The 12,555-nt window shown below is 45.6% G+C and overlaps 2 protein-coding genes across 3 annotated transcripts in view; one reads left to right on the top strand and one right to left on the bottom strand.

Annotated features, from left to right (window-relative positions):
• Window positions 1–630: 630 nt before the first annotated feature.
• Window positions 631–6,682, top strand: FBXO40 (F-box protein 40). The gene is made up of 2 exons (XM_007985653.3): window positions 631–2,686; window positions 6,365–6,682. The coding sequence occupies exons 1-2, from the start codon at window positions 689–691 to the stop codon at window positions 6,578–6,580; spliced, it is 2,214 nt and encodes a 737-aa protein (XP_007983844.3). The 5' UTR covers window positions 631–688; the 3' UTR covers window positions 6,581–6,682.
• Window positions 6,683–11,255: 4,573 nt separating this feature from the next.
• HCLS1 (hematopoietic cell-specific Lyn substrate 1) overlaps window positions 11,256–12,555 on the bottom strand; it is a 29,870-nt gene continuing 28,570 nt past the window's right edge. For both annotated transcript variants that reach the window (XM_007985651.3, XM_007985652.3), the window contains 3 exons: window positions 12,180–12,393; window positions 11,961–12,032; window positions 11,256–11,840 (listed from right to left, as the gene is read on the bottom strand). In XM_007985651.3, the coding sequence (XP_007983842.1) occupies window positions 11,704–11,840; window positions 11,961–12,032; window positions 12,180–12,393 (423 nt within the window). In that variant the 3' untranslated portion in view covers window positions 11,256–11,703. The remainder of the gene's footprint in view (window positions 11,841–11,960; window positions 12,033–12,179; window positions 12,394–12,555) is intronic.

Below are 12,555 nucleotides of genomic sequence, written 5' to 3' on the forward strand. Positions count from 1 at the left end.
GCTAGCAGACTTGCTCTTACGGGTTGATGATGTTTATCAACTTTTTTCCAAACCAGAAATCCTGGACAGAACTTGGAAGAAACTGATGCAGAGTAAGGGGAAAACAGTTGAGAAGGATTTTTGAGCAAAGAGTTTTAGTGAAAATTTAAATAAAATAGTCAAAAAGCCAGCAATAATCTAAATGGCTAGCAATTCTTTCATTCAGCAAGCACTGAATACCCACAAAGGTCCAGGGCCCATGCTAGATGCTAGGGACATAAATGCGAGCAACAGAGCTGGCTGCTGTCCTCCCAGCCCGCCCTCTGGTGGTAGTTGATTAAATGATAGCACACCCATATTCCGGTATGTTGCACTGCCATTATGAAGAAAGTCTGTAGAGAATAACTAATAAAACAATCTAGTTTCGTGTTCTAATAGCAACGTAAAAAGCAGGATGAAGAGTTGTATCCATAGTATTATCTGTATGATATAAATAACCTGTAATCCACAACTCAAAAATAACAATTGTCAACAGTGTAGTCCATTATATTCAATTCTTTTTTTCCTATTCTAAACACATCTACCACATATATACAATAAACTGTTGAAAAACTCTAAAAAGTACTTACAGTTGTTGTTTCTGGATTGTGGGATTGTGATTTTCCATATATTTCAAGGTTTCTACAAAAAGCAGGCATAAACAGGAAATATGTCAATTAAAACACAGTCACAGACATGCACAGAGCATCTCCTCAGTATTCATTTGTTTTCTTTCCCCTGTCCTTGGTGTGTCCAGGGGAAAGCCCGGAGGCCTCTGCCAGGGCACCACAGGCATTGTGAGGGATGCTTCAACCGCCACTGCCACATTCCTGTGGAACCCAACGTCTCCTGCCTGGTAATAAGCTGCCACCTGCTCTGTGGTGCCACCTTCCACATGTGCAAAGAGGCAGAGCACCAGCTCCTCTGCCCTTTAGAGCAGGTTCCATGCCTCAACTCCGAATATGGCTGTCCTCTGTCCATGTCCCGCCACAAACTGGCCAAGCACCTGCAGGTGTGCCCCGCCAGCGTGGTCTGCTGCTCCATGGAGTGGAACCGCTGGCCAAATGTGGACTCTGAAACCACCCTTCATGAGAACATCATGAAAGAGACCCCCAGTGAGGAGTGTTTGGACACAGCCCTGGCCCTGCAGGACCAGAAGGTCCTCTTCAGATCCTTGAAAATGGTGGAACTTTTCCCAGAAACTAGAGAGGCTACTGAGGAGGAACCAACTATGAATGGTGAAACCGGTGTGGAGGAAATGGGAGGAGCAGTAGGTGGAGTGGATATCAGTTTGGTACCACATGGTTTGTCAGCAACTAATGGGGAGATGGCAGAGCTAAGTCAAGAAGAACGGGAGGTGCTAGCCAAAACCAAAGAAGGGATGGACCTGGCTAAGTTTGGCCAGTGGGAAAATATTTTCAGCAAAGAGCACGCAGCCTCTGCTTTAACAAATTCGTCAGCGAGCTGTGAGAGCAAGAAGAAGAATGGCCCAGAGAAGGAACAGATTTCCAGTGGCAATAACATGGTAGAAGGAGAGGGCGCTCCCAAAAAGAAAGAACCACAGGAAAATCAGAAGCAGCAGCATGTTCATACAGCTATGGAAACCACAGGGCTTGCCCCTTGGCAGGATGGTGTTCTGGAAAGACTGAAAACAGCTGTGGATGCAAAGGACTATAACATGTATCTAGTGCACAATGGGCGGATGCTGATCCACTTTGGTCAGATGCCTGCTTGTACACCCAAGGAGAGAGACTTTGTTTATGGCAAGCTTGAGGCTCAGGAAGTTAAGACTGTTTACACCTTCAAAGTTCCTGTGAGCTACTGTGGAAAGCGAGCTCGACTTGGAGATGCCATGTTGAGTTGTAAGCCGAGTGAACATAAGGCAGTGGATACTTCAGATCTGGGGATCACTGTGGAGGACCTGCCCAAATCAGATCTCATCAAGACCACCCTCCAGTGTGCTTTGGAAAGAGAACTCAAAGGCCATGTCATCTCTGAATCCAGAAGCATTGATGGATTGTTCATGGATTTTGCCACACAAACATACAACTTTGAGCCAGAACAGTTTTCCTCTGGGACAGTGCTGGCTGACCTAACCGCTGCCACCCCAGGGGGACTCCACGTGGAGCTCCACAGTGAGTGTGTGACCAGGAGACACAACAAAAGCAGTTCTGCCTTCACTTTCACTTGCAACAAATTCTTCAGGAGGGATGAGTTCCCCCTGCACTTCAAGAATGTCCACACAGACATTCAGTCTTGTCTCAACGGCTGGTTCCAGCATCGATGCCCCCTTGCCTACTTGGGATGTACATTTGTTCAAAACCATTTCCGTCCCCCGGGGCAAAAGGCAAAAGTAATCTACAGCCAGGAGCTCAAGACCTTTGCCATTAAGCCGGAGGTTGCTCCAGAGCTGAGCGAGGGAAGGAAGAACAACCATCTTTTGGGTCATGGAGGAAAAAGCCAGAATTCTTTAACCAGCCTGCCCCTGGAGATTTTGCAGTACATTGCTGGGTTCTTGGACAGTGTCAGCCTGGCCCAGCTCTCCCAGGTGTCTGTGCTGATGAGGAATATCTGTGCCACTTTGTTACAAGAGAGAGGAATGGTCCTTTTGCAATGGAAGAAGAAGAGGTATTCCCATGGAGGCACCTCCTGGAGAGTCCACAGAGAGGTAAGTCAACACTCATTTATTGATTGATTGAATGACTCATTCAGCAATTTTTTGTTTCATTTTTTACAAACAGGTACTCTCTCTGTTGCCCAGGCAAAAGTGTAGTGGTGCAATCATAGCTTACCACAGCCTCGAACTTCTGGGCTCAAGTGATCCTCTTGCCTTAGTCTTCCAAGTAGCTGGGACTACAGGTGTGCATCACCACATCTGACTAATTTTTAAATTGAGATGGGGTCTCACTGTGTTGTGCAGGCTGGTTTTGAACTCCTGGTCTCAAGTGATCCTCCCATTTCGGCCTCCAAAAGTGCTGAAATTACAGGTGTGAGCCACTGCACCTGGCCTTAACAATTTTTTTTTTTTTTTCTTTTTGAGATGGAGTCTTGCTCTGTCGCCCAGTCTGGAGTGCAGTGGCACAATCTCGGCTCACTGCAATATCCGCCTCCCAGGTTCATGCCATTCTCCTGCCTCAGCCTCCTGGGCAGCTGGGACTACAGGCGCCCGCCACCACGCCCAGCTAATTTTTTGTATTTTTAGTAGAGATGTGGTTTCACTGTGTTAGCCAGGATGGTCTGGAACTCCTGACCTTGTGATCCGCCCACCTCAGCCTCCCAAAGTGCTGGGATTATAGGCGTGAGCCACTATGCCCGGCCCAACAAATATTTTTAAAGGGCTTTTTTTTTTTTTTTTTTTTTTTTTTTGAGACAGACTTTGCTCTTGTTGCCCAGGCTGGAGTGCAATGGCATGATCTTGGCTCACCGCAACCTCCATGTCCCAGGTTCAAGCGATTCTCCTAGCTGGGATTACAGGCATGCACTACCACACCCTGCTAATTTTATACTTTTAGTAAAGGCGGGGTTTCTCCATGTTGGTCAGGCTGGTCTCAAACTCCCAACCTCAGGTGATCCACCTGCCTCAGCCTCCCAAAGTGCTGGGATTACAGGCATGAGCCACTGCACCTGGCCTTTTTTTTTTTTTTTTTTCTGAGATGGAGTTTTGCTCTTTTTGCCCAGGCTGGAGTGCAATGGCACAATCTCGGCTCACCGCAACCTCCGCCTCCCAGGTTCAAGCAATTCTCCCGCCTCAGCCTCCCGAGTAGCTGGGATTACAGGCATGCACCATCACACCCGGCTAATTTTGTATTTTTAGTAGAGACAGGGTTTCTCTATGTTGGTCAGGCTGGTCTCAAATTCCTAACCTCAGGTGATCCAACCCCATCAGCCTCCCAAAGTGCTGGGATTACAGGCGTGAGCCACTGCACCCAGCCTTAAACAGCTTTTTATGTGCCAAGCAGGGTACTAGGCATGGGAACAGTTGCTGAGAATAAGACTGACTCAAGGAGGTCAATTTAGTAGAAAAGACAGACCTATAAACACATAAAGAGCAATCCAGAGGGTAGTGCCTGTTCATCTGTGTATATGTGCTGAATATCTTCTGCTTGCTCACAAGACCCATTCTCCATCCTTCTCCACCCTGTCTGTCCCCCAGGAGGCTGACCCGGACAGATTGCCTCAGCTGGCTCCCTTGCCCTCCAGCTTCCAGTGGGGATAACCTAAATGGAGCATGTCAGCAGGAGATGGGAGGGAGGGAAGGAAGAGGTTGAAGTATCTATTCTCCTGGTTTCCCCCCTGCATGGTTCCTCCCCTTTGTGACACTTTGAGCAGATGCTGTCCCTCCACTGAAGGTGACTTTATCAGGTGGCTCTCTACACAAAATTACTCACTCCGGGATCCAACGACCTTCCTTCTTTTTCAGGCCCACGGCATAACTCTCTAGGTAGCTACTCACCCTGGGAACTGCACTGTATCTCGTGGCTTTCCTATACCCTGTTCTTGTGTCTGTAAATCATTCCTTTAAAAAAAAAATTCTCTTCAAATTACCAAGTCTGAGAATGCTGCCTGTTCCCTGCTCTGACTCTGATTGATACAGGAGGCCAACAAATCTCCTCAGTCCCATGTCAACTCATTTTTTAAAACAGTTTTTGCCTTTGATAAAGGCATTTTGAAATTCTAAATGAATTTGGCCCACTGATTTCCCCTGGTTCAAATGCTACTTTAATTGTTCAAAAAACACTCTGCTGTATAGATCAAAGAACCCTTCCCTTCAGAAATACCTTGTTCCTTTTCCCCAATAGGTCATGTTTGTTTAAGTGTATTCTAACTTCTACCAGCTTGTACCATACTGAAGTGAGGCTCCTAATTCATCATATCCCAGTGCCTGTAGCATCCTTTCTCATGGTAAACATGTTGGTAATATGAACCATGAATTTATGATGCCCATTTAGGTCAATAATTCCATAATCTCACTGTTGAATTTCTTCCTAACATGTGGTATTTGCAAATTGGCATCGGGGAGTTAGAGTTGTTTGCATCTATTTTTATTGATTATGTCTAAAACATTTTGTATGTTTTCCATTATTTACTCCTGAGCAGTCTTCCTCAAAAAGTAATTACAAGACTCTCTCTCTCTCGTATACGTGCCTGAATTCAAGTGTTAAATAAACACTGACTGTCAACCTAGCACGTATTAGGAGGAAACATGAATGAAGACTAACACACTGCCTTCAGAAATAGTATTGTCTAAAAACGCCTAACATCAGATGTAAATAATTTAATTTAGATACTAGAAATCCCATTATTTTTTGGCTCAAGTTTGTCCCCAGTTCAATGATGGCTGACCACTCTCAGATATTATTTGGGACAAGCTAATTTCCTTGCAGAAAGAAATAAAGAAAATTTAGTTGGGGCTAAAGGATACTCACATTAGAACGGATTTTTAAAGTGAAAAGGGAAATAGTTCTAAGATCTCAAAGAAACCACTTTTCCTACATAGCAACAAGGACAAGAAACTGTAGGTGAAGTAGTCAGGTTGAAAGAGTATTGGGCTATGCCTACTCACATAACCAGACTTGAAAACGGTGACTTTGCCATTACATCCCAGGTGGAAAGACCAGAGGATATTTCAGAACTCACAGAATTTTCCTATGGGGTTCCCATTCTAGTGAGACTCTTATGAGTTAGAATACCTTAATTTCGAGCAATAGAAAATCAACCTAAAGTGGCATAAACAATAAAGGGAGTTTATTGGCTTGTGTAACTAAAAAGTCTAATGGTAATGGCTTCAGGTAAGGCTTGATCTAACAGCTCAAAAAATGTCCCCAAATGACATCTCTTCTTTCTGTTTTTTACCTCTACTTCCTCAATAATGGCTACATTGTAAGATAGTTCTCACTCGGTGGTCCCTGGTGATTGCTGGCAGCTCCTAGGACTTCAGCTTCGCAGTTCAAGTACAGAAAGAAAAAGAGAATCTGCTTTTTGGTATCTCCAACAAAAGTTCTGGAATAAGAATTGCACTGGTACTAATTGTCCTGATTTGAACTGTGCATCTACTCTAAAATTAATCACTTGCTGGTGGAGGAGCAAGGGAGAGTGTGTGTCAATATGCTGATTGGTGTTAGTGATTCTCACAACTACAGGGCTGGTTGGGAAGATTATTGGTTGGCAGGGGGAACTAGGAGTTGGATGCTGGAGAAGGGGCTACCAAACGTCTTCAGGAGCCACTAAACACTCTGGAGTCTAAGAATATGAAGAGCAGAAGGATATTTCCTTATAGTGCCCAAATAAAGCCAGCCAGAGGATAACACCCCTATATTCACCTTTGAACTTCTATCTTTCTCAACAGATCTGGCAGTTCAGCAGCCTCTTCTCCAAAATCAAGAGCTGGGAGTTTAATGAAGTCACCTCCATGTCTGAGCACCTGAAGTCCTGTCCTTTCAACATCGTAGAGCACAAAACTGACCCGATTCTTTTGACCAGCATGTGTCAGCCCCGTGAGCAGGCCCGAGAGAGCTTAGTCTCCACCTTTAGAGTCAGACCACGAGGAAGATACGTCTCCTAAAAATGCAGATGCCACCCGATGCACCCTTCTTGGATTTCTTCTCGGAGTTCCTGAAGTAGGACAGGGTGTGGTTTTGAGGACTCCGTTCTGTAAACTGCCTATTTGCTTATCAGGGTGTATTGGAACATGCAATGTCCTTCAAAACCTCAACACAAGGCCAAAGAATTTCCTAAGCCATGTCTTGTACCATAGTGACATATTAGTGACTTATTACCTTTTTTCTTTTCTTTTCTTTTTTCTTTCTTTCTAAAATAGATTGGTCTGAGAAGAAAATAAGTAATTTGAGGCCATTTGGAAGATGGACCCAATTTCTTAAGCGATGAGAGAGCATGAAATTCCATAATCAGTACAGGCCTGCGCTTTTATGGGCTTTTTAGTTTACAGAGCACTTTCAAATTTATGGGACAGGAAACGTAGAATGGGACTAAGGTACAAAGAGTTACTCCCCAGGGAATGCAGGGTGAAGGGAACAAAGCTGGAGGCTCTGGAGCTGGGTCTGTTTTGATGGTCAAGTCCAGGGCTTGTTTTGGCCATTCTACTGCCTCTAGGCCAGGGTAGTTCTAACACAGCCTGACATAGGAGAGCCCCTGACTGAGCATGGCAGCCTTGAAGATACCACAGGCCAAAACATGAGGGGCAGAAATGGGGTCACAGAGTCTGCTGTTAGAATCTTGGCAACATACAGCAGGAAAGCCTTGAGAAATGGGGAGTCCAAAGGAGACACCGTATTTATGGAGAACATTAGGACAAAAAGCCACAAGCCTACTTTTTTAACATTTTAATGACTTAAGGGTCAAGATGTTTTTTCCTCAGAAAATTATGTTCTGAGTTAGGCAGAACACAGGCATGGCCCTGGGCCACCCTGCGCTATCTGAAATGACCTCAATACACTAATGCCAACCTCAGCGTCATGCCAGAATGCACAGGGTAGCCCAGGGAGACCACACCTTTGGCAAAGTCCAGACAAGGCCCACTGCAGTTCCTATGGCACCAGTCACCAGCTCCTAGACACCACTTGGGTACCCCATTGGGGTCTTGGAGAGGAAGACATGTGAACCTAACGGCTCCCTGAAATTGCTCCTACCCATCCATATTGCTGGTCATGCATTCAGTCTGACAAAAATGGATGATACTGCTATTTTTGGTAACAAACAGTGAATATTCATAAGAACAAAAGTAAAAGAAAAAAAGACACAGTAGAAACTAGCATCCCCTAAAGCAGGGCTTCTTAAGAGACTTGGAATATTGACATTTTTAAATGGATAATTTTTTTTTTTTTTTTTTTTTTTTTGGGTGGGGAGGGGATGGAGTTTCACTCTTGTTGCCCAGGTTGGAGTGCAATGACAACGATCTCGGCTCACCGCAACCTCCGCCTCCTGGGTTCAAGCGATTCTCCTGCCTCAGCCTCCTGAGTAGCTGGAATTACACGCCTGGCTAATTTTGTATTTTTAGTAGAGACAGGGTTTCTTCATGTTGGTCAGGCTGGTCTTGAACTCCCGACCTCAGGTGACCTGCCCGCCTTGGCCTCCCAAAGTGCTGGGATTATAGGTGTAAGCCACTGTGCCCAGTCTGAATTGGATAATTATTTGTTGCAAGGGACTGTTCTGTGTGCTACAAGATACTTGGTAGCATCCTTGGCCTATCCATTAAATGCCAGTAGCACCCCCACAGTGGCAACAACCAAAAATGTCACCAGACATTGCTAAAGGTCGGGGAGCAAAATGGCTCCCAGTTGAAAATCCCTAAAGGATGTCATACTAGTGACAATAAGTTAGGATATGCTTATTTTTTGGTGCAGCAAAATCTTATCTCACATAGTCATCCACAATAGTTATGATTTAATACAGCTCTTTATTTATGAAATAGGTTTTAGACACGTGGTGATTTTAAGTTGGGAATCGGATGGAAATGATTTGTTTGGTATGCCTTCATGTCCTTCAGCCACATGCAGGAATGTATCCTTTCAGCTCTCTTTGGTTATACCTGAAGCCAGGAGTGTTGAGTTATTAGCCTTGTGTTTATATTCCTCTCACTGTAATTGGTATCATTTTCCCAGCAGTCCTAGCAGTCCTCAAGCAAGTGGGAAATAGGAAAAGAAAAGGACAGGGATTGTACAGAAGCAGATGATAAAAAATTTAGCCAACAAAAGAAAGAGTCTAGTCAATCTGGGTGCTTGTTATTGCCTGGGTTCTCTCTAAACATGGTTCAGAGCTGGTGTAGATGAAGTAGGTGAAACCTCTGAAAAGAGTGGAGAAGGCAGTAGAGCAAGTCCCAGACCAGAAATACGCTCATCTTTTCACTGTCATGTGCCACTTGGTACTATTTGGTAATGTCACTCTACTTTTCCTGATTCCATCCTTTGGTTTATATTTCATATTTGTATATAAGGCACCATTTTCTAAAAATATGACTAGGGTGTGACCTAAGGTTTTATTCTGTGAAGATGAGTAACTGGAAAGAAGCTAACACTACAGTGGGAAGAAAGGAAGAAAGTTGTCCAGGTGGTAGTTCCACATGTTTTGAATCTAGTCCTTCCTACATGGAGGAAAAAAGCTCCTAAATTCCACTCTGGGTTTGTGATTTTAATAGAAATAGAAAGGGAAACTACAGACCCATGGAAATGAAATTCAGGGGCTATGGACGGATAGAGGAGAAAGGTGCTATTTAGAGAATGGAGGAGAAAGGTGCTACTTAGAGAATAGAGGAGAAAGGTGCTACTTAGAGAATGGAGGAGAAAGGTGCTACTTAGAGAATAGAGGAGAAAGGTGCTACATAGAGAATGGAGGAGAAAGGTGCTACATAGAGAATGGAGGAGAAAGGTGCTACATAGAGAATGGAGGAGAAAGGTGCTACTTGGAGAAAGGAAGAGGGCAGAGGGCTTTCCCTTCCCAAACTGGGTGGGTGGGGGCAGCCTCAAGAGAGTGGCACTGCCCACAACTGCTTGCGGGTTGTACACTTCAAACCGCACTCTTCCCCTCCAGTTGCTGCCTTCAGAGCCGTGTTGAAGCACGAGCTTCAATAAGACAAGCACACTTCATAGTGAGAGGGCAGTGGCACCAAAGCCTTTCAGAGCGACTATGGATTAGACAGAAATGATTTGTGAGAGGAAGCTGGAGTGAACAGCATGAACAGCAAGTGTTATCTGACAGAGGCAAGACAGCTAGATGTGGCTTCAGATTTAGAAACAGCTGAGGGGAGCAAAGAGGGACTGCGTACACAGGGAGGGGACATATCTACGGGCAGAGCCCTTGGTGAGTATCATCACCAAGAAAGGCAAGTCCAGAGTAGAGATCAGCTGAACATGGAGGATGGGTCTGTAGAACTGGGCCAGAGAGGACCTTGCTGCCTTAGTAGCATAAGGGTCTGGAAAAGAAGTTTCTGTCTCACAACAAAGGAAAAAGTGAAAAGCAAGGTGGAACTTGAAGATGTGTCATGAAAATCACTATAAAAATCTGATTTATGTGTGATATCAAATCAAACTGAAGTGAAGAATGAGACTGAGTATATCTGTGGTGACTGACCTCTGTATACTAGAAATCTCAATGTCTCTAGAAGAAGAAATAAAAGCTGCTTTGCACTCTGAAAGGCTAATTGGGTGAATCTTATGAGTTAAGTCTAGAGACAGATGTGTGATTCACAGGCATAGAAGTTGTCGCTGAAACCAAGTGTGTATGTATCATGAACAAAGACCAGAGCACAAGCCAAGCTTGTCCAACCTGCCTTATTGTGTTGTTGTTCTGTTTTGTTTTGTTTTAGGTTTTTAGCAGCCTGAAGCCATGGTTTTTAGTTTCTGTCTCTAGTGATAAGTGGAAAAGAGGAATGAGAAAGGGGCTTTACTGGCCCAACCAGAAACAGAAACTATGAACCCATGACTGAATTCTCTCCCTTGGACACCCTGCTGGGCAGCTCACCCAACTCTATGAAGCCCTGGAGCAACTAACTATGGGTCTTAGCAACTCATTCTAGCTCCTCCTTGATTCCAATGCCTTCTCCATCTTTTCTTTTTCTTTCTTTCTTTTTTTTTCTTTTTGAGACAAGGTCTCACTCTGTCACCCAAGCTGGAGTGCAGTGGTGCGATCACAGCTCACCGAAGCCTTGACTTTGACTTCCCAGGCTCAGGTGATTCTCCCACCTCAGACTACTGAGTACTGGGACTATAGGCCCACACCACCATGCCCAGCCATTGCTCAGGCTGATCTGTTTTGGACTGGGTTTAAAATGCCTAAGGAGGCCAGGTGCAGTGGCTTATGCCTGTAATTCCAGCACTTTGGAGGCTAAGGGGGGGATGATCACCTGAGGTCAGGAGTTCGAGACCAGCCTGGCCAACATGGGGAAATCCCATCTCTATTAAAAATTCAAAAATTAGCTGGGCGTGGTGGCACACACCTGCAGTCACAGCTACTTGGGAGGCTAAGGCAGGAGAATCTCTTGAACCTGGGAAGTGGAGGTTGCAGTAAGCGCGATCATGCTGCGGCACCCCAGCCTGGGTGACAGAGCAAGACTCCTTCTCAAAAAAAAAAAAAAAAAAGGAAAAGGCCTAGCCTTTGACATCTAGGGTGCAGGAGAATTGGCAGTGGTAAGAGAAAGTCTCTTGGATATGTCTGCAAGAGGAAAGGTTGGAACCTTAAGATTTGGGGCCATGAAGGCCACACAAAAAGTATTATTTACCTCAGCATACAGGTGAACCATAGTCTCACTTTATTTCGAATTTTAGGACTGAACAGAAAGAAGGTTCAGAGATATTTCTTCAGGGAAGGAGGTGGGCAAATAGCACAACCAGGCAAACCACACAATCTAGACGTTCTTTTCCGGGTAAACAAACCAGGAAGCCCAGAGCTCATAGAGGACTAGAGCAGAGCTTGGGGTGGTAGAGAGGTGTTCATGGGGAAGGAGGCAAGACCACAAGAGAAATGTCCATGAGCTCATCCAGGGTAGAGAGGACTCTTGGGGAAGGGGACCTCCTTCCCCATGCTATCTCTGCCCCAAGCCCTTAATGAAGCAGGAGAGGGAAGTCTGTCCAGAATCTCATCTGGTTAGACATCTGCAAAAGGAATAGGGAGGGGGTGGAGGCAGAGCCACTTTGGACATGGGAAATCACAGTTGCAGTGGACAGTGAGCTCCAGTCACTCCAGAAGCTTGACATAATTTGCAGGGAAGAGTCCAAAGTGGCCATGGCAACGTCCCCGCCACCAGCCCTCGTCCACCATCTCAATGTCAGTGATTACGTCGTCCGGATCAAAGGAAAGCTCATCACTTCCCTCTGAGGAGAAAGTTGAGGGGATATTAGAATGGTCAGACATGAATGTCTCTTCTCCCACGTCCCCTTGTCTTATATCAGGGGCCTGCAGGTAACAGGCTCCTCAGGCCGCTCCCAACCTACCTCCTTGGTAATCATATAGGGCCACAGCTGAGATCCCCAGAGCCCCAGCTCCAACCAGGCAGCCTGATGATCCTGCATAATGAGAAACACAAACATGGTCTCATCAACATGAAGAAGGCAAACAGAGAAAGATCCTACTGGGGCAATGGAGAAATTCTTCTTCCTCTTACCCTCCCCTGGACATGACCAAATTCTCCTGCTTCTCCTCCCATCACTCACCAGCCGGAGCAGAAGAAAAAGAAGAACCTTCAGGCTCTAGCACCTCCTCATAGTCCCCCTCTGGTTCATCCTCCTGCTCATGCCTGTCCATCTCCTCCACATCCTCATAGTCATTCTCGGGCTCGGGCTCAGGTTCTGCTTCATATATTGGCTCTTCTTCCACCTGGAGGCCTTCCAGAGTCCTAGGGGGCAGAGCTGGGGGCTCCTCGTTGTCCTGAGAAGAGACAGTGTAGAGCAGTGTGACTTCCACTCTCCAGAAGGACTCAATGGAGGAGTAAGACCCCTGCCCTTCACCACCCTGCCTCTTCTCCCCTCCACCCTTGCCTCCATCTAACAGACTGTCCTGGGGAACATAGCCTTTCATCCATCTTCATTC

Source organism: Chlorocebus sabaeus, chromosome 22 (assembly GCF_047675955.1).
Source record: "Chlorocebus sabaeus isolate Y175 chromosome 22, mChlSab1.0.hap1, whole genome shotgun sequence".
Classification (NCBI taxonomy): domain Eukaryota; kingdom Metazoa; phylum Chordata; class Mammalia; order Primates; family Cercopithecidae; genus Chlorocebus; species Chlorocebus sabaeus.